Source organism: Galeopterus variegatus, unplaced genomic scaffold (genome assembly GCF_000696425.1).
Source record: "Galeopterus variegatus unplaced genomic scaffold, G_variegatus-3.0.2 Scaffold8121, whole genome shotgun sequence".
Taxonomy (NCBI): Eukaryota; Metazoa; Chordata; class Mammalia; order Dermoptera; family Cynocephalidae; genus Galeopterus; species Galeopterus variegatus.
This window is the reverse complement of record NW_007734232.1, coordinates 43,629-65,597: the sequence shown is the minus strand read 5'-3', so window position 1 is coordinate 65,597 and position 21,969 is coordinate 43,629. Positions and strand designations below refer to the sequence as shown.

General features: G+C 41.9%; 1 protein-coding gene across 1 annotated transcript in view; it reads right to left on the bottom strand.

Moving 5' to 3' along the window:
* Window positions 1-21,969, bottom strand: part of LOC103608189 (adenylate cyclase type 8-like) — a 60,431-nt gene that overhangs the window by 3,194 nt on the left and 35,268 nt on the right. The window contains exon 2 of the mRNA XM_008592635.1: window positions 7,040-7,170. Within this exon, the coding sequence (XP_008590857.1) occupies window positions 7,040-7,170 (131 nt within the window). The remainder of the gene's footprint in view (window positions 1-7,039; window positions 7,171-21,969) is intronic.

The following is a 21,969-nucleotide window of genomic DNA, read 5'->3' as shown; positions in this document are numbered from 1 at the left end:
GAGAGAGAGAGAGAGAGAGAGAGAGAGAGATATGAGGTCAGAGAGGTGGGCAGGGAGGAGATGAAGAAGGGCCTGGTAAGCCAGGCTGGAGTATAGACGTTGTCCTGAGAGTGCTGAAAGCTAGGGAAGGCTTTTACACATGGGCATGATGCCATTAGCTTTTCAGTTTACAAAGCTTCCTCTGGCAGAGCCACTACACTGCCACTGTCTTCTACAGATTTATGGTGGCATGGCATATGGTCGTATGCGTAGGATTTGAGTCTAGATAGACCCGGGTTCAAATACTAGCTCACCAGCTATGAATTCTATGATCTTTGGTAACTTCCTGAACTTCTCTAAACACAGTGCCTGGCAATTGACTGTGCCTGGCATGGTAAGTGCTCTTTAAGTATTAGCTGTTGTTATCATTATTTTACAAAATTATACTATAATTGAACAGTTGTATTTGAGAGAGAAAGAGAGAAGGTAACAAAGGTGGAAAAGAATGTGACCATTTACTGGGTTCTTTGTCACTTGTAGCTAAAAGCATTCCTAACTGTTTAGACAAGCCTAAAACGCTCGTGGCAACGATGCTTTCAGAGTGTTTACTGTGGACTTGGTATTGCTGTAAGAGGTCTACATGCATTCACCCATTTATTCCTCAAAGCAGTCTATGAGGCAGAACCTATCATGATCATCCCCATTTCACTGATAAGGGAAGGGAAGTGAGGCCTGAGAAACTTGCCCACGGTTGTAAAGAGCTAGGATTTGAACCAGGCAGCCTGGCTAGATCCATATTTTTTAGTGCTAAACTGCACTACTTTTGAAGTAAGAAGAGTTGTTGCCACGGCAGGTGGGAAATGAAGAGGTCCTTGGAGCATCTAGTCCAGCCTACTCACTCAATAGATCCATTCACCCCAAACTGTTAGTATCCATCTGTNATCTAGTCCAGCCTACTCACTCAATAGATCCATTCACCCCAAACTGTTAGTATCCATCTGTTTATAGCAAGAATGGTTCATTCATTTGTTCATTTGTCAACAGCTTTTTTTAATCTTTTTCTTTTTTGTTTTTTGCAGCTGGCCAGTATGTTAATTGAACCCTGGATCTTGGTGTTATTAGCACCATGCTCTAATGATCTGAACTAACTGGCTAGCCCTTCAACAGCTTGCTAACTGAATGTCTACTATGTGCCAGACACTGGAGATACAGTGGTGAGCAGACAGTGCTTTCACAGCCCTTAGGGAGTTTACAGCCTATCAGAAGAAGTGGATTCCCTGAGAGCTAAGGTCATAAAAGTTTCAGATGCAGTCAGTGTTCCAATCTCACCAACTTTCTTGAGGTCTTCTGAGCACACCATACTTTATTCACCTGTCTTTGTACATGATACTCCTCCCTAGGACAGCTTTCTTTCCTTTTGCCACTTATTAAAACTCTACTTGTCCTTTAAGACTCCACTCATATGTTAAGCCTCTACTTTTGTGGAGACCTCCCCAAGCACAGCCAGTCACTCCACCGCTAGCCTCTTGCCGCCTCTGTCGTGGCACATAGCAACACATGATTGTGCTATTGAGTGTTAAGTGTGCTTCATGCATTAGCTAAAGAACAGGAGGAAAGTCATCTCCGTATCCCACCTGCCCAGCACACGGTTATCCTTCTTCCTCAGAGTGTGGTCATGGCCACCACTGGCCTCTCCTGGGGGATTATTAGAGATGTAGAATCTCAAGCCCCCTCACCATACCACACCATTCAGTGTCAGAATCTGCTTTAACAAGACCCCTAGGTGATTCCTGTACACACTAAAAGTTGAGAAGCAGCAGTTTCAGCCATAACTGCACAAGGTTTGACGAATAAAAGACCAGAGGCAGAATCAAGGGCGCTGGTTCTCATTCTTTTCCCCCCAGGTGATGTCCTCAAGGTTTTCAGGTCTTTTGATTCTTGGTGTAAACTTGTAGGGATAGGAAGGAGCAATAGTAATTTTCAACTCTAATTTGGTTATATAAGTTGTTGATTTTGCTAAAAATAAGTTATGTTACCTAATTGTCAGTCTGCAAATAGAATCCTCAAGGAAGCTTTAGCAGAGTTTAGTAGAACTGTTAAAAACACTGGCCCTGTGTAGAATCCTTTTCCTAACTGTGTGCTCTTAAGAAAGTTACTTAACCTCCTTGAGCTTCTATTTTCTTGATAATAAAGCAGAGACCATTAAATTACTCTGTAAGGCTACAGTAGTAAGGAGATAACTTGTAAATCAAAGCGCAGTCCTCAATAAGTGGAGGTTATCTGACTCCTTTTTGGAAATCTTTGGGAATCTGGGAGTGTTTAATAGATTGCCATACAGATGGATCTAGAAAGTTGAAAAGTTCTCTAAGCCCATTCAGTTGCATTTTGCGTGTAAATGATGCCCTAGTCCACAGGGCAGATATAGTGATCACACACTTGTGACAGGGATGGTTGGAAATAAACAACCAGTAAAAAACGTGGACAGACTGAGCAAGACTCTAAAACTCAGGATTTTTCTGATCCTTGACAAAGGCTCACTGAACTGTCTACTATGACACAAGGAGAGATAAAGACAAACTTGTCTCCTGAGCAGACCCCCAAAATATATGCCAGAAACTGTGCAAATGCACATGGCATGAAGTCGCAGGGCAAGAGGAAAAGGGAAAAGAAACTATGGCAGAGAAAGGTGACTGTCCACCAAATCCTTACTCCCTTTCCACAGTAAATCCACCTGTCACTAGGAAAGGCCTCCGAGCCAGCGACACTGTTCCCAGCCCTTTCTGTGTCTGTGAGGAGCCTTGTGATCACATCTCACTAATGGAATCTGAGCAGAAGGGATACTTGTCACTTCTGGTGGAGGTGGTGAAGAAGCGGTGTGAGTTCTTCTGATAACTGAATGCCGAGAACTTTGAGGCCCAAGGGATGAAAGTTACAAAACTCAGGGGTCTTTGTCCCTGAGTCACCCATTGACCAGGAAAATCAGCAGTGGATACATGTGTGAATAAATCTTATGCAGTTAAAACCATTGCAATTGGGAGGTTATTTGACAGAGCAGATAGCATTACCCTACCTAATACAAAAAAGTGTCTTAAGTATATGGGAAAAAACAAGAAAGAGAAGTAGAATTGGGCAGGTGGGGTTGGAAGCCCAAATGGCGTCCAGTGAAAAGCTCAGTGGCCAGGTGGATCCTCCAAGGGAATCTGGTGAAGTGTCATAGATTTATAGCTGATATCAATGTGAGAGTCCAAATGTTTTGTCCATTTCAAACAGCTCAGTTTTGGGGTGGGGAAACTGAGGCACACAAAAATGAAACAATGCAGCTGAAGTGTGGACAGAGATGTGGCTCCTGGAGAGGGTCTGGGATGAGAATCCTGCTCTGTTGGCTCCCAGTCCACTGGGGCACACAAGTCCGCCCAGGCACGGTGCCTTTTATCATGCCCTTTACTGATAAGAGGCAATGAATTGTATGAAATATAATTAAGACTTAGAAATGTACAGCAGGCAGGTTTTAGGGAAGGGCGATCAAAAAAAAAGAAGAAAGAATGAAAAGAATGAACCAGATGAACCAGGAGGGTTGCCGTGAAGAGACCATGAAGATGACAGGATTGGAAGTCATTTCAAAAATGCTCCCAGCACCTCAGTGGTTTGATCTGGGGCCTGGGAAAGGGGGCAAAGCAGCCAGTCTGGCTTTGTTCTCAGACACAGGCTAAGAACCACCCTCCTCTGCTTTCATGGTCCCTGGGCTTATCTCAGCACCCAGCAGCTTTGCAGCAAGCAGGAGGGGACCGTGGCCCCTTGTCGAGTCCATCTCCCCACTGCCGCCAGGGCCCGGGGCATCTCGCCACTGCTGCTCTGGGACTAGCCAGGGGGAAAATCTCAGGGTGCTGGCGGGTTTCTGTGTCAATTCTTCTCCCCCTAGAAACCGCTCTCATTGCCAAAGATGCTGAGAAATGTACGGCAGGCAACAAAAATTTAATTTAGTGTGGTGTGAACTTCTGGAAAAGGGTCTCCAGTATAAGTACTCAGTTCGATGATTTAAAGTAAATGGGTGGGGTTGGAGGGGGGCAGAAGTAACTTCAGCTGCTCACGACTAAAGGGAGCACTGAAAAATGATTAGTGCAAAAAGAAAGCCAAACATGTTGTTTATTGAACATGGGCTCCGGAGTATGCTGGTGTGAGTGTGCAAGCTTGTTTATTTTTTCCTTTTTTTTTTTTTTAAAGGTAGTTATTTTTTTCCCCCTCTTTTTCCATGATAGGCACTTTCATAATATGTCATATATATTATTTTATTTATGTATTTACATTGTCTATCTATTTATATGTAATAAACAAATACAGATTTTCTTTCAAAATATTCATTGTTTCTGCTCTCTCTGGACCTCCCTTTATCGTCAAACCACTTTACCACCAGGAAAGGAATATATATTATTTTATTAATATATTTACATTATATATATATATAAAATAAATATAGATTTACTTTCTTTCAAAATATTCATTCAGTTCCTGCTCTCTCTGAACCTGCCTTTATTGTCAAGCCACTTTGCCACCAGGAAAGGAATATGGAAAATCAACTATCATTCTCTTTTTTTTTTTTCTCTTCCTTTTTGTCTTTTTTTGTCCTTTATTGTCAAGCCACTTTGCCACCAGGAAAGGAATATGGAAAATCAACTATCATTCTCTCTTTTTTTTTTTTCTTCCTTTTTGTCTTTTTTTGTGACTGGCAACGGGATCGCAACCCTTGGTGTTGCGTCCGCACCTCACTCAGCCAGTGAGCGGCCAGTCTGTACGTGGGATCCAAACCCTCGGTGGGAGCGCCTCCGCGCTCCCAAGCGGCGCACTGTAGCAGTGCGCCACCAGGCCGGCCCAACTATCATTCTCTTTATGTGCCACCATTCTGCCTTCACTTATGCTATCACTTTGCCCAGAATTTATGTCTTTGTTTTTTGCACTTGGCTGGCTCAGTCTCAGATAAGGCAAATAAGCTCATCTCTTCCAGGAAGGTTTCTTTACCCATCTCCATATCCCCACACCCTACCTTCCTGCCCCAGATTTTCCTCTTTTTATGATCTCTTGGCATTCTTTGCCCACTTAATAATAGAACCCCACACTGTACTACAATTAATCGGTATCTATTGTTCTAGAATCGGTACTGATAAGCTCCTATGATCTGTGGGACCAGTTCCTAGATCTGGGGTGCATCTCTTATTGGAGTTGCTGTTTGACAAAGGGCTGCTTTGCAAACTCAAGCAACTAAATCAGTTTAGCTGAATTCTTGCACAAGACCCTGAGAATGACCTACATTGCTATTCCTGCTAACAGGTTGTTTGAGAAACATGATCACTACTGGACACTGCTTTAAAATGTGTGTCCCTGCATGTCAGGAGTAGGACACCTAAAGATAGATGCTGATAAGAGAGAAAAATTGTTCTTCCCTCCTACCAAAGTTAGAAAGAACTAAGAATGTACATTTGCCATTTTTAGAGCTGTTTAACTTACGGACTTTTAGCCTATGTTTGGGAAATTTTCACCTTATGATGTTGGTGGGATGGACGGAAATACAATTCTACTGTCTAAGCTGGAAATGCCAGATACTTGCTTTCCAGGCACTTCTAGAAAATGACTGGGCTCAGCCAACCAATCACATCTTCTCTAGGCTTTAACTTTAGATGCAAAGAAGCAGAGGGAGCGGGGGTTGGGGGTAGGGCAAAGGCAGAAACCTCCAGTTTCTGGGGGCTGCAAGTGGAACTGCTGTGGTGGCAAGTCTTGTCAGGGGACATAAGCAATGGACTGTTCAGGGACAGTGGCAGTGCTGTCCTAACTGGACTAGTGCTCTGGGCTGATTTTTGCTACGCATCTGGCTCAGTGGCCTTGTTTCATTTTGGCTCATTTCCCCACCGTCTTTTCCATCCTTTCGCAGATTATTCTGTGAGCTGCCACATAGCTTTGAAATACATTTTAAAAAATATCAGCCAGGGTTGTATTCTTTTCCTTGCAACTAGAAAACATATCTGAAATGACCTATAATATGTCCAGTGCTCTACTAGATACTTAACCCTGCCTGTCCTGTGTTTTGTATATATCTTGACTCACATAATCTACATAAAAACTCTGCAAGGTGGCTATTAAAATGCCCATTTTGTAGAGAAGGATCCTGAGATTCAGGTAAGTAACTTGCCCAAGTTCACACACAAGGAAGAGGCAGAATTGGGATTCTGAAATTGGTCTGCCTCACTATGGAGTCCACCCTTTGACTTTCAATATATGCCATGTTGACCAGTGCAGTGCTGGGCACAGAGAGGTAGCTGATGGATAGATGGACTGATGGATATGATGATGTGTGGACAGATGGATGTGTGGGTGAGTGGATGGATTGATGGATGAGTGGATGGATGGATGGGTGAGTGGATGGTTGGATGGATAGGTGGGTGGATGGTTGGGTGGGTGGATGGTTGGATGGATGGGTGGGTGGGTGGATGGGTGGATGGATGGATGGGGGGATGGATGGGTGGGTGGATGGTTGAATGGATGGGTGGGTGGATGCATGAATGGATGGGTGGTGAGTGGATGGATTGAAAGATGAGTTGATGGGTGGATGGATGGGTGGGTGAACAGATGGATGGATGAATGGTTGGCTAACAATATAGTTGCAAGTTGTAAGGAAAATACGCTGTTTTGTTTTAAAACATTACGAGGAGTGTAGGGAAGAACCTATGTGATTGTACCTGAAACCTCCAGATTGCATTTTAAGATTATTTTTCCAACCATAGTTTAAATGGCTTTTGCCTTTCCCACTCAGAATGTGAAGGCAAGCAAGCCTACTGTAGGGGAGCCAGGCAGTAAGTCAACTAGCAACTACAATTGAATTCTCTGACATTCTTCTTCAGCTTCAGTTTGGAGATGTAGAGCTCTCTAATGAATAGTCAGTAGTTACTGAATCAATCAACTGAATGAGGAAAGGCACTGACATTCAGGTAGACAGAAATCACAGCAGTGCAACAAGAGCAGCCAGGTGCACACAGGTCACATGGAGAATCGAGGGGGGAGTTGCATTTCTCACCTGACATTCTCATAGCGATGGATGTAGATCCGATGGAACTGGTGCTGCAGGTGCTCATCTTCCACATTGGTCATGTCATTGATCATTTCCAGGACAACAAACCGTGGGAGCACAGACAGCACTAGCCGCTCCTGGAACCAAGAAATGAAGGACAGCCTCGTTAGTCTCACCAGCAGGTCTCAGTTGGGATGGAGGGTGTAGAAGTTGTGGGGCTCTTGGATGAAATCTTTGAGTAACTGCTAATTTCATACCATTCTATGAGCATGACAAGTATCTACTGAGTACTTATGATTTGTCAGGCACTGTGCTGGGTGGTGTGTACACTGTGGTGGATTGAATGGATGGGCTCTTACTATTGTGGAGCTTACATTCTAATAAGGGAAACAGATATTAAATATTACACACCCAAACACACCCACACACATTGACAAAATGCAATAAGTGCCATGCAAAAACAGGCCACGATGAGAGAGTACAATGGTCGATGACATGATTCAAATCAGGGATAGAGTCTGGTTGATGGGGACAGTGTGCTACATGTATAGAAACAGGGAACGGCTCTTACTATTGTGGAGCTTACATTCTAATAAGGGAAACAGATATTAAATATTACACACCAAAACACACCCACACACATTGACAAAATGCAATAAGTGCCATGCAAAAACAGGCCACGATGAGAGAGTACAATGGTCGATGTCATGATTCAAATCAGGGATAGAGTCTGGTTGATGGGGACAGTGTGCTACATGTATAGAAACAGGGAACACAGGAGAGGAGCTGGGCTGATGAAGCACTAACTCTTTTTCGAAGATGAAAGGAACTGAGACACATGCAGCCTGAAAGTGGGGACCAAACACTTGACAGAATAATAGTCTTTCCATTGTGATCAACACCAGTAGATAAAAACAAGTAACTGGTTAACTAGCAACATAAACTAAATCCTAAAACGTCCTTGTATTATGGAAACTGGCAAGAGTTGGCCTTCTGACACATGGTTGACTGTAGTGTCAAACTGAATTTAGGTTTCTCATACCTCTGTAGTTATTTTTTGATCTTAAGCATTGTCATCATCCACTCTTTTGTGTATTTCTCACAAAACCCTGAGAATAAGCACACAGAAGTAATTGTTTTGATTTAAAGGACAGATGAGTTTAAGAGACATTAAATTGCTTGCACAACCTGAACAGTTAGGTGGCAATGTCAGGATGCAGTCTTTTCCTTCATTATTTCTCGACTGGATTCTTGGTGAGATGGGAGAAACCCTAAAGTTAGAGCTTGATGAAGGAGTTTGGATCCTGCTTCCATCACATAATGGAACTATGGCATTAGGTGACTACATCATCTCTCCAGTTTGGCAAATACCAATAACATCCTCTACTTCACAGGGTTGCTGTAAGAATTCAATGAAATAGAATATGTGAGGGGCCTGGCATTCATTCCCTCCTCTTTCCTCTCTCCTCTATGTAATCCTGCCTCTCATGCAAAGGGCGTTATTAATGAAGTGCCCTCTGAGTGTCACATGATGAAGCGAAAGCTCTTGCGTTGTGGGATTGAAAGGCATGCTTTTTGCAAATGCCCCTACATCATATCCATTTCATGTTCATTAATGTGCTATTTGTCAACTCTCCAGGTACTTGTGGATTGTTCACACAATTGCTGCTGGATGGGAGTAGGAGCTAGTCGCGTATTGGAGGGCCACTAGTGCTCAGCTGGTGGCTGTGGCTGGGACGTCTAATTAGGATGCCCGTGTGAGGGAGGCAATAGAGCTGGAGTACAAGGTTCATGCGCACCTGGGACCCCACGGTCCGTTTGTAAGTGTGTTTCATTGCGAATTATGCTTTTAGCAGTGTAGGGTTAGGGGTGATGTCTAAGAACTGGAGTGACAGAAAGAGGGAAGGGCTTATGTTAGGATGAGAATAACACAGAAAATAAAAAGTTGTTGGTGCAGCACATAAAACAACCTACGTGTAGTGAGGAGGTGGAAACTGAAGAGAGACAGAGAAAGGCTTTCATTCCCAGGACTTGGTGAAGAAGCTGTTCCTCCCTGAAATTCAAGTCCATGGACATATTTGTGAGGCTGTAATCTGACCATCAGAATGGCCTGGAGTCATAAAGTGCAGCTGTCCTGGCCCCACCCCAGACCTACTGACATAGACTCAGGCAAGTAGAGTTTTTATTGACAACTGCTGGCCAACTCTGTGTCAAGCACTACTAGGCACACTATCATACTACAGTTCTACAAAACATGTATTTGCAGGATAAAACAAAAACATGATTTTAGAAAACTGATTGCGTAGATGAGCAAAGGATTAAACCAAATTCTACTCACTCCAAAAATAGCCATACCAGCTCCACTTCCTGCAAAATGTATTCTAATCACCTCTTACCTGATCCTTGTGGCTCTTTAGAAAATAACTGAATTGAGGCAGCATGTGGGACATTCCTGTGATAGGAGCTGAGAGTATGCAATGGAGCCCTGAAGAAAGAAAGGGCCACGTTCACTAAGGAGTATAGAGGACAAGTTCCTGAAAGAGGGTTCCTTAAAAATGGGTGAAGTTTCAAACATTTATTCATTCATTTAACAAATATTTATTGAGAATGTACTGTGAGGGTCCTTCAAAATGTTTGTCAAAAAATAGAATTAAAACATAATACAAATCTTTTCATGAACTTTTTGAAGTATCCTCATATATGCCTTAAGTGTTCAACAATGGATGACTGGATAAGGAAAATGTGCTATATATACACAACGGAATACTGCTCAACCATAAAAAAAAAAAAAGGGGGCTGTATCTGTGGATGTGAAAGTGCAGCTCTGCTTGACTAACCCTTGTTTTCTGCTCCCACCCCCAGCACACGGTAAGATCCTGTCCATCCCATGTCTTCTGTTCTGAGCAGGAGATCATGAAATATTTATTGTGTTGAACTGAGCACACATCACTTACAGTGCCTGCTGCTGTTCTTTCTGCCTCGAATGCCCTTTCTCCCTTGTTGTTTCCCCTGGTTAGCACATGGACACCTGCTCATCTTCAAACTTTAGGTCAAATTTCATTTCCCTGGTGAAGAGAATTAGTCACTCCTTTCAATATCATGTCCTTTTGAGCAGATCCTTCTCACAACATTTATTACACTACATGGTATTACATGGTACTTGTCTGTTTATATGCCAGTTGGTGAACTATGAGATCTCTGAGTTCATTTTTTTATATGCAAAGCCCAGCATACTCTCTTGCATAAAGAGATGCCAATAAACATATAAGTAATGAATGAGTGAATGAACTCCTGGTCCGAATATGAAACACAATAAATTAAGTGGGCCTGTAAAGAACCACTAGCCCCAAGCGATAATACTCTAAGAGCCTAGCATCAAATTCTAGCCCAAGATTTTCATTCCTGAACTCCAAAATCCTGCGTTGGTTACTAGAAATAGCTCAAGGGGGTGGCACAGAAGCCCCTTTCCATTGTTTTGCTGGATCCAAGACTGCACTTGCTTCCAGGGTAGGCTCTGGAGTGGCCCATCCTGAAAGCTAAGGACAGGAGGTCTGAATCTTTTTTCTTTTTTAAAAATGATTTGTAATTTTTTAATTGAAATTTATTGATTGCATGTATTTATGGGGTACAGAGTTACATATCAATACATGTATACAGTGTATGATAATCAAATCAGGGTAAAACTTAATCATTTTTTCGTGATGAGAACATTAACATTTGATCTCCTCTCTTCTAGCCATTTAACAACATACAGTACATTACTATTAACTATAGATGCTTAGCACTACTGTGTACCATGAGAACTTATTTTCCTTATCTAGGTGTAACTTTGTGTTTGCTCTTTTTCTTTGGATTATGACATTCAGGTAAAGGAATACTTAGGGAGAAACATAATCTCTTGGGAGCACCTGTTGTTCCATGAGGCCCACAAAAATGTGTGAATAAATCTGTTTATTCATAAGTGATCATTATAAGCAAGTGGGTGGTAAAAACAGCCATTTCAAGATATTTTAAAAACTCAGTTTACAAATAGTTGTAGATAATTGAATAAATAAAAAATAATGAATGTGGCTTGCTTTCTTAAGGTCTTTATGGAAAGGTCACCTTCTCATGGAGGTCTCCCTTTATACCCATGTCTAAATGGTCAGACACTCCTGGCCTCCCAAGTAATGTGCTCCTTTCGTGTTTTATTTATTTATTCTCCTGTAGCACTCACTGTTATTCAGTTTTCTATGTATTTTGTTTATCTTGTTTTTCTGTCTGTCCATCCCTCTCAGATGTTAGTTGCTCCTTTCGTGTTTTATTTATTTATTCTCCTGTAGCACTCACTGTTATTCAGTTTTCTATATATTTTGTTTATCTTGTTTTTCTGTCTGTCCATCCCTCTCAGATGTTAGCTCCATGAGGGTACACATTTTATTTCACGTCTTCAGTCTAATAATCCCAGCACCTAGAATGGGGTCTGGCTCATAATAGGCCTCCAATATATATTTATTGTATTATTTCTATAATGAAGGACTTTTTTTAATTGACTTGCCTTTCCAATCCACTGTTCCACAAGTGATGATTGTAAAGTAAGAGAGTAAATGTAGTTGAAAAATAAACCTTATTATGTTATTGGTTATTAAAATATTAAAGTATATATTGACATGTATTAACTTGTTCTCTATATGAATAAGTTTATGGAAAACTTCATTGATACCGTCACTTTACCTACCATTGATTTAGTAATTATGGTGATGGATATGTTCATGGCATTTTTCTTGCTTATAAGCAAAATGGGTGCGTATAGATGTATAATTCACACAACCTTCCTTTAATCTGCCTTATTAAAGATGTGTCTTTGAAATTTAAAAGAAAATAAAGCAGCTATAAAACTATAACACCAAATTCCTGTAACAATTTATAGTGCTAAGCATTGCAATAGGGACTCAGAGTACAACGGGGAATAAATACAGTAGAACATGATCCCTGCATCGTCTGGTGGGAGAGACAGATGCTAATCAAATGATCACAGAAATAATTGTACAACTACATCTGTAACAAGTGCTGTGAAAGAGATGTACTTGGTGCATTGAGAGTCCACGGTGGGGGCATTAACGTGGATGAGCAGTTCATTAGCTGATGGGTGTGCGTGTGTTTCCGAGCGTGTTGGTGGTTGCGGAATACCATTCTAAGAGGAGGGAACAGCATGTGCAAAGGCCTGATGGAAAAAGAAGGCACAGCATGTTTGAGAAACCAAAAGAAGGGCCACAGCTAGAGTCAGCCAAGTGAAGTGGAGTGAGGGAGGAACTGAAGACATGCTGGACCTTGTTGGATCTTCATCTCGAGAGTTACGAATGACAGCCGAAGTACTTTGCAGAGGGATCAGAGACATGAGCAGATTTGGATTTTTTCAGTATCATTTCAATTGAAATACGGTTCAGTGAAATGGTTAATATGGAGGGAGGGAAGAATGAAAGCAATCGAATGGCGAATGTATTAGTCCAGGCAAGAGATGAGGGTAGATTAGACCAAGCTCATGGAAATGGGGATAGAGAAATGTGGGTATATGGATGGGATATTTACAAGATTTGTATGAATTGGGACTGTGAAAGAGGGCAAGAGGGCATCAAGGAGGACTCCTGGATTTCTGGATTTGTAAAGGATGGTGCTTTTTTTAAAAAATGAAAAAAACCTTTTAAAAATTGCTTTTATTGAAACGTAATTGGTTATACTTATCTGTGGGGTACAGAGTTGAGTATCGGTTTTTGTGTACAATATGTGATGATCAAATAAGGATTGTTAGCATATTCATCATCAAGAAACATAATCTTTCTTTGTGTCCATTATTCAATTTCTCCCTAACCTCCCTCCTTCTCCCCCTTTCCCCCTTCTAATAACCTCAGTTCTGTTCTCTCCTTCTGAAAGTTCAACATAATATTGTGTTTCCTTCCTTCCCTCCTTCTTTTTTTCTTTCTTTCTCTCTCTCCTTCCTCCCTCCCGCCTTCCCTTCCTTCCTTCCATTCTTTTTGTTTCTGTCTCTGTCTCTCTCTCTCTCAGCTCCCACTTATGAGTGAGGACATGTGGTATTTCTCTTTCTGTGCCTGATTTATTTCATTTAACATAATTTCCTCCAAGCTTATCCATGCTGCTGCAAATGGCAGAATTTTATCCTTTTTTATGGCTGAGTAGTATTCCATGGTGTATGTGTGTGTATATATATATACACACCACATTTTCTTTATCAAGTCATCCTTCAATGGACATTTAGGTTGGTTCCATATCTTGGCTACTGTAAATAGAGCTGCAATGAACACTGGAGTGACGGTAGCCCTTCAACATGATGACTTCCATTCCTTTGGATATATACCCAGGAGTGGGATTTCTAGATCTTATGGTAGTTCTATCTGTAGTTGTTTTAAAGGATGGTGCTTTAAGTCTAATAAAATGGATGTCTCATAAACAGCTATTAATATTTACTCTGGATTGGGGAAGAAATATATTCTTATAGAAGTACTGCTTACCTTCCCTACATGTGTCCATGGCAGACATCACTAATGACTCAAACACTGACTTTAGTTCAGCCTCCAAAACAGTGCTGGCAGGCATTACTGGTGGAATGGTATATATATATATATATATATATATATACCACATTTTCTTTATCAAGTCATGCTTCAATGGACATTTAGGTTGGTTCCATATCTTGGCTACTGTAAATAGAGCTGCAATGAACACTGGAGTGACAGTAGCCCTTCAACATGATGACTTCCATTCCTTTGGATATATACCCAGGAGTGGGATTTCTAGATCTTATGGTAGTTCTGCATTTAGGTTGGTTCCATATCTTGGCTACTGTAAATAGAGCTGCAATGAACACTGGAGTGACGGTAGCCCTTCAACATGATGACTTCCATTCCTTTGGATATATACCCAGGAGTGGGATTTCTAGATCTTATGGTAGTTCTATCTGTAGTTGTTTTAAAGGATGGTGCTTTAAGTCTAATAAAATGGATGTCTCATAAACAGCTATTAATATTTACTCTGGATTGGGGAAGAAATATATTCTTATAGAAGTACTGCTTACCTTCCCTACATGTGTCCATGGCAGACATCACTAATGACTCAAACACTGACTTTAGTTCAGCCTCCAAAACAGTGCTGGCAGGCATTACTGGTGGAATGGAATGAACAAAGAAAATAAAATCTATTTATTTCCTTGGGCTACCATCACCAAGGAAATCAAGGTCCTTGCATGACCTTATGCCTCCTGCTTGTCTTACTTTAGGCTGCACAGAAGGGAGGGTTTCCACAACTACGTATGCACAGGCAGAAGTGACACAACCAGAGAAAGAGCCTGGAAGTTGTCAGAATGGGGGAGGGGAGGACAACTACCAGGGAAGGTAGTTGTCTGGGGAGGAAAAGCTGAGTGTGGATGGGCCAGCACCAGAAGATACATCAACATTACTAAATTGATTGAATGCAGACACTAAATCCAAGCAGGGAGAGGTAAGATTCTAGCTGTGGACAAATGTGGGATTGAGCGGTGGCCCAGGAACAAATGAATGGGAAAGGAGGAAGACTACAGTTGGGTCATATGTGATCATATGACTAGTGTCTTCTTTGATGGCTCAGTCCATGATCGTGTGGGCAGGCCACTCTCATAGACTGCCTGACTCGGTGTTGGTTTTCACATAGCTCCTAGTTCTGATCTTGCCACATCCTGAATTTAAACCCTGCTGTTCTTAGGAAAAATTCCAAGCCACTTATAATATCTACTGACCACGGTTTCAGATTCCAGTCACTTCTTACATTACTCTTCTTCTCTCTCTCTCTTAACTCAAAGCACAGTGAAGATCTTTCACTTCCTTAAAATCCTTAATCACTTTCCTGACTCTGCATCTTCATAGTCTCTCCCCAGTTTTTCACTGGGCTCTCATTTATCCTTCAGGGCTCTGCTTTATAGTCATTTAATGTTCCTTCCTTCAGGAGGTCTAGGTATTATTGCTCTGCAACACAGAAACTTCTGTCCCTTGATTTCCCCTCTGCTAATGCTCATCACACAAGTTTAGTTGTCTGCTTCCCCTAACAGGACTGTAAATGCATTGAAGACAATGACTCTGTCTGGTTCATCTCAGGATTCTCAGCAATGTTCTCAGTGCTTGAAAATAATAGTGCTAAATAAATATTTCCTAAACAAATGTGTGAACACATAGAAGGCAGAGGCTGTGCCCAGCTCATGACTGAAGGCTGTACTTTGGTCAGGACTATCCTTGGTGTAGAAAGTTCAAAAATTACCTGTTAGAGTCTTTAAGGGGCAACACTCATTCGATCCTCAAGTATCATGTCACTGATACTTTCCTGAGAGATTTTGAAAACAAAATTTTAATAGCAAAATTCTCCATCATCCAGGCTTGCCAGCCTCCATCTAGTTGTGCTACTGGCAACTGTCCCAGCTCCTCCCTCTGTAAAGTGTTTTCTGCAGGACGATGGGAGTTTGCCTGGAGTCTACTTACAAAAGCCCATTTTCAACACTTTTGTTTCCCTTGGATTTGTTCACTGCTTGAGAAACATCATTCAAATCCCCTGAAAATGCAATCTGAAAGAAAATAGGAAAGTTTGCCCTTTATATAACAATTCCCAACTCCTGCTGAGGCACATATATTGCATTTTTGGCTCTGGAGATCAGAAGTACAAGAATCTCTCCTGGAGACAGACTATGGCCCTGGGTGGCCTTTGCGCTCACATTGGCACATCTTTTTCTCCCTGGGGTGTTCCATTTGCGTGAAAAGAGAGCCTGGGTTGAATCAAAGTCCATTAGCGGCTCCTGTCTGGATTCCCCACTCCTCTCACATAACATACTTTATTCATGTCATCAGAATGGTTTCACAGGCATCAATTGCTACAATACACCCCCTGGGGAAGTCAAGAAGAAAACAGTGAGAGATTCAGGATCTTTATTTTATGCAAATGCTTATAGTGGGGAAGAGAAAAGGAGCAGGGCATCCCTGTCATGCAGGCAGCATTTCTGAGATTACACCTAGCAGCAGTGTTTTTGAATGGCTTCAGGAAGAACTCTCCACTCTCAGGTTCTTAGAAACTAAGACACTCTCCTTAACCTCCCTCTCTCTCCTGCAAACAAGGTCCAGGCACTGGGGAGATACTTATTCTGGGCATATAGACAATATCTTATTTTTATTGATCACACACTATGAAGCATGTCGAGTGCTTTACATCCATTGCCTAATTAAAACCTCTTATTAATTAGAGGAGAGAGTAAGCTGCTATTTTCATCCCATTTTTCATACGAAGATACTGAGAATCAAAGCATTTAAGTAAATCAGGCAATCCAAAGTCATGCATTTGGTAAGAGAGCAGAGAAGATCCAAGCCCGTGCTCTTTTTTTCCCTCTGCAACTTGGATCATAATTCACCCATTTGATCATTTATTTGCCAAGACAAGTGTAGGTGGCACAGTGCTGGACATCGAGAATCAGCAGACAACAAAAACAGACCTGGTGTTTGCCTTGCAGAACTAATGTTCTAGAGGTAATAAGTAGACCGTGGTGGAGATTAAGGGAAGTGGGTGGCTGCTTTGGCTGAATGGCCAATGAAGGATTCCTCAAGAAGGTGACTGTTAAGCTGGGACAGATGGAGCCAGCCTGTGGAAGGTTAGAGAAGGTGCTTCAGGCACAGGAGAACAGCAAGTACTGAGGCTATGGTACACTGCCTTTCACTAAATTCATTTATTTACCCAACAGAATGTTATTGAGATTCTACTATAGACAAGGGACTATGTTAGACACTATACAGACAGGGGTGAACAAGGCAGGCATGGCCCTGGACTTAACGGGGAGCTTACAGGCTTAGTCCTGGAGATGCCAGGGGAAAATGGGATAGTGATGCTATTGGAGAGGCCCAGTAAAGGTGGCTGGCAGGAGCTTGACAAGCACTGACAATAAGTCAGGAGCAGACCCTCGCCAGAAATGTGGGCAGGTAACCCAGTGACTCAGGGCAGACTGTCCTCTCAGCAGCAGGGAGGCCCTCGGAGGCTGTTAGAACTGACAACAAAAAGGAGGAAAAGCTGGGCTTCTACATAGTTCATCATCCAAATGCAGAGCAAGACAGAGACCAAGTGGACAGAAGGATCTACAGAGACTAAACTCTGGGTGTTTAGTCTCAAGAATAAGGCATGTGCTCATCACTGGAATGGGGGCTCCTCACCCCACTGTTTTAAACCATGCAGTTAGTGTTGTTACCGGACAGCAGTTCCAGGTTCTTGGTCAAACAGTGAAGGAAAATCTTTCATGGGACCAAGTGGAGTCCACATTGCAATGGGCACCCGCTCAGCAAAAGAAAAGGAAGAGGGAGAGACAGACGGAAGTACGCACAGAAGGGTGTGAGGGCATCCCCCATGATTAACGAGTGCCCCGGATTCTCAGAGGGAGGGTTTCTATGCTGTTTGAAGATGAGGCTGTTTCTCTATCTTAACTAAGGGGAGGAATATTTGACTGTGGGGGAGGATCTAGGGTAATTAAGGCCTAATAGGCCAATGTGAGTTTGCATCAGCTTCCTGTCACGTGTTCCTGAGTTTCTGAAGTTTTGGTCATGTGCAGTGGAGTCACATTTTCTTTAACTCTGTCCTTTCTGGTCTAGTGTCATGGGTGGAAGGTCATATAGTGGTCATCTGCACTTTTGTTCCTCCAAGTGTGCAGGTACAGCAGTTTTTGTACTCTGCAAAGTTCCAGGTGTAGCAGGTTGATTGGTAGGGTGGTTAAGCTGTTGTCAGCTCATCAGAGGTTCATTAACTGCCGGACAAGGAGGTGGTTCATGCTGATCTGATCCAGTCCGAATATTTATGAGCAGCTACCCTGGGTGTGTCTCTATTCTGTCCTGCCTGCAGATAAGTCATGCATTCCTTTGATCATACTGGATCTGCACCTGGGTACCTTCTGTAATCAATCTGCTGAAGTGACACAACCTCCATGAAGCTCTCCCTGAATCCTCCTATGCCAACGAAGACCTGCCTCCCTCTGCCCCCACTGAAACCTGAACCAACCTCTGAGCGTGAATCTGTACCACTTTAGTGTGACAGAAACTCTCCTGGCTGACCTCCATTTAACCAACCCTCTGGCTTAGCTTATTTATTGGATTAACTTATTCTCTCCAGTCCTCCCCTCACACATGTCAACCGAGCAGGCCACTACAGGGTGAAAGGTTCTGGCAGGTAGGAAGCTCTCTAAATGCCTACTGCTTCTATTCCATCCGCAGCTTCACAGGAGTCACTGAGCTTGTTCCCAAAACCAGCCATGTCAGTTTTATCTGCGGTGCACTTACCTGATTTAATTAAATATTAAATAAAAATATTAAGTAGGAAAAGAAAGATGCTATTTGTATGAAAAAGGAATCAAATGCTTTGAGTAATACTGAGTAGCTAAAACATCGCTACCAATTTAGATGTGTGCAAGACAAATTTGTGGGAAAACTCATTAAAATCCAAAAGTCACTCTAATAATTTTGCACATACTTTTAAATTCTTGCTCCCTTTCAAGGAACTAGAAATGCTGGTGGATGTGCATACTCTGCATTCTTGCTGGCATTTTTCCTGTCTTTAAATGGGGTGCAGGGTCATATTAAAGAGCCTGGTCATTACTGGGCTGACCATTAAGGAGAGGTGTTGGGTGCAGAGGGGAGGAGAGGAGTCCTAGAAAAGTAAGGGACAGGGCAGAAAACAAAAGGGCACAATATGGCAGCCAGTGCATGTTTGTGGACGGAACAGATGAATACATGATAAATACCTCAACCAGACCAGCAACAAGTACCGTACCGTATAAAGCACCTAGCCCTGAGAGGAAGGACGCAAGGCAGGGAACCTGAAGTAATGGTAAGTGACCGTGAAGGGCACCATAATACAGGAGTCATGTGCGTGTCCCTGAAGCTGGGCTCTGGGTTTTAACCCTAACTCTGCCCCTTCCTAGTTCTGACTAGGGACACACACTTAACCTCTCTGTACTGCAGTTTCCCCATCTGTAAATTGCGGGTGATAATAACAGCATCTACTTCATAGGGCTGACGTGGGATTAAATGAGTTCATATTTGTAAAAGAATTAGATAGTGTCTAGCACTTTGTAACCACAGCCCAAATGCTTGTTAAATTCACTGGCAAGCATGCTCTATTTTAAGCATTGTTTTAGAACTCTGATTGTATATTGGTGCTAATGCTATTGAGCTTTTAGAATAGGGACATTACACAGAAAATCTAGGGAAAATGAATAACATAATACGTGAAAAAGCAATTGTGTTGTGCAGTGAAAAACCTTTAGTTGCACTTTTATTTACTTTTTTATTGAAACATAACTGATTGCACATAACTGTGGGGTATAGCATTGAATATCAATGCCTGTGTGCAATACGTAATGTTCAAATGAGGGTAATTACTGTATTTATTATTACACAATGCATTCATTTTTTATGGCACTTTACAAATTTCCCGCTAATGCCCCTTTCCCTCCCCCTTTCCCTCCTCTGGTGGCCTCAGTTCCATTCTCTCTTTTGCAAAGTTCAACATATTATTGGGATTGTTGTATCTTTCTTTCTATTTTTACTTTTAACAATTAAAAAAACTGAAAAATTCAAAATCTTCTCAATTAGCTACCTGAAGTTATACAGTGATTAGTTGTTGACTGAAGTCTCCCTAGAGTGCTATACAATTTTGTATCCATTGACCAACCACTGTCATACTCTCTGTTTCCATGAGATCAACCTTTTTAGCTTTCACTTATGAGTGAGATCAGGCAGTATTTCCCTTTCTATCCCTGGCTTATTTCACTTAACAAAATTTTCTCCAAGCTCATGCATGTTGCTATAAATTGCAGAATTTCATTCTTTTTTTATGGCTGAGTAGTATTCCATTGTGTACATATACCACATTTTCTTTATCCAGTCATCTGTTGATGGACATTTAGGTTGGTTCCATAGCTTGGCTGTTGAGAATAGAGCCTCGATGAACATGGGAGCGCAGGTGTCCCTTCGACATGTTGATTTCCATTCCTTTGGAAATATACCTAGTGGTGGGATTGCTCGATCACATGGTAGTTCTAGTTGTACTTTTTAAAGGAAACTTTCATACTGTTTCCCGCAGTGGCTGTACTAATTTACATTCCCACCAACAGTATATAAGAATTCCCTTTTCTCTGCATTCTTGCTGGCATTTTTTCTGTCTTTAAATGGTGACATGTTTGAGGTGATGAATATGCCTATTACCCTGATATGATCACTGCAAATAGTATAAATGTATCCAAATATCACATTGTGCTCTGTAAATATATACAATCATCAGGGTTCAGTTAAGAAAAAATAAAAACAAAAATTAAAAATTTTTGTTGTCAAAATCTTGACTCTGGCATTTGAGTTTATATCTTAAAAGGGTTTTATGGAATTTTCACCCAAAGCTGTTTCTGAAAGTTAAGTGTGAGCACAGCTGTGCAGAAGCTGTTGTTTAATTGGCTTCTGAAACCATATTCCATAGATGCACTTCAGACTGATTCAGCAAGAGCGAGCTGTTTCTGAAAGTTAAGTGTGAGCACAGCTGTGCAGAAGCTGTTGTTTAATTGGCTTCTAAAACCATATTCCATAGATGCACTTCAGACTGATTCAGCAAGAGCGTTCAGCAAGAGCTACTTGTTGGTAGTCTAAGACACCAAGAACTTTGGTTCTGCTCAGAAATGCAAAGACTGAAGCATGTGGAGTCAGGCAGGATGGAGCCGAAGGCTGGCTGAGCTCAGCAACTGACTTGCTCTGCGACTGGGATAACCTATATGGCCCCCTTGAGCCTCTGTCTCTTTATCTACAGAATGGGAATAATAATATCTGCCTCCCAGGATTGTAGTTTAGACTAAACGGCAAAGCTCTGTATACAAATCCTGGTACACAGTAGATGCTTACTAAATAACAGCAGTCGTCAGATGTGTTTTTAATTCATACCAGCGGCAAACTCATAAGCCATGGCCTGCATTAATCTATAGTCTATATTCCATGATATGCAGAGGAATTTAAAGGATGAGTCACAAAATTCAAGTTTCAGGGATTTTTTTCCCTTCTTTTTATCTTTTCAAGGAATGAAGATTTTCTCAGGTCCCTTCATTAGCAGTTCCCAGATATATCAAATTCGAGTTCTTGGGACAAAGCTCTTTCCTCCTTTGATCATCTGTTCAATCATTGTTGAGTACCGACTGTATGCCAGGAGACCCCAAGGCAAAAGGCAGACTGAGGCCAGGCCTTCTCAGACCACGGCTCACATTCAGTAACTTAGCTGTGTAACCTTAGACAAGTTACTTAACCTCTCCCAGCCTCATTTTCCTCTTCTGTAAAATAATAGTAGCCCCCTTATGGGATTCTTGTCAGAACCCAGTGAGATATGCTTTTTGCAACACGCTTGGCAGCAGTGGCATACCGTGTGAGTCGTGGGTGGGGGGAGGAAGTGGGTAGTGGTCTGTACCAGGTGCAGGCAGTAAGGGGGTCCCTTATCTGTTTAGAATTTAAAATAATAACAAAAGGATTAAAAGTTGTTCTGCTGTTTATTGTCACCATTCATTGGTAGTTTTAAACAGTTATCAGTGAAAAAATACTCTTCCCCACTCCTCGGATGACTGCTTAGTAGAGGACCTGACGTGCCTTTGCCACCAGTCTTAGCCTAACCAAGGCCTAGTGCGCCCATGGTAACCATTAGTTGAGGTCCTAGTCTGATACAGCAAGGACTCTAAAGTTATGAAATAAAAAGGAAGGCACTTTGCTTCTTTCATAATAAAATGATAAACCAAAGGCAATATGACACTTGGGTAAAATATTGAGCTCTCTTGAAAGGAATTTAGTCAAATGTGAAGAATAAAGAACATATTTTCCAAGTCTGGAAAATTAGGCACTAAACCACTGGTAAGCAGCCCCTCTTGGAAAAAT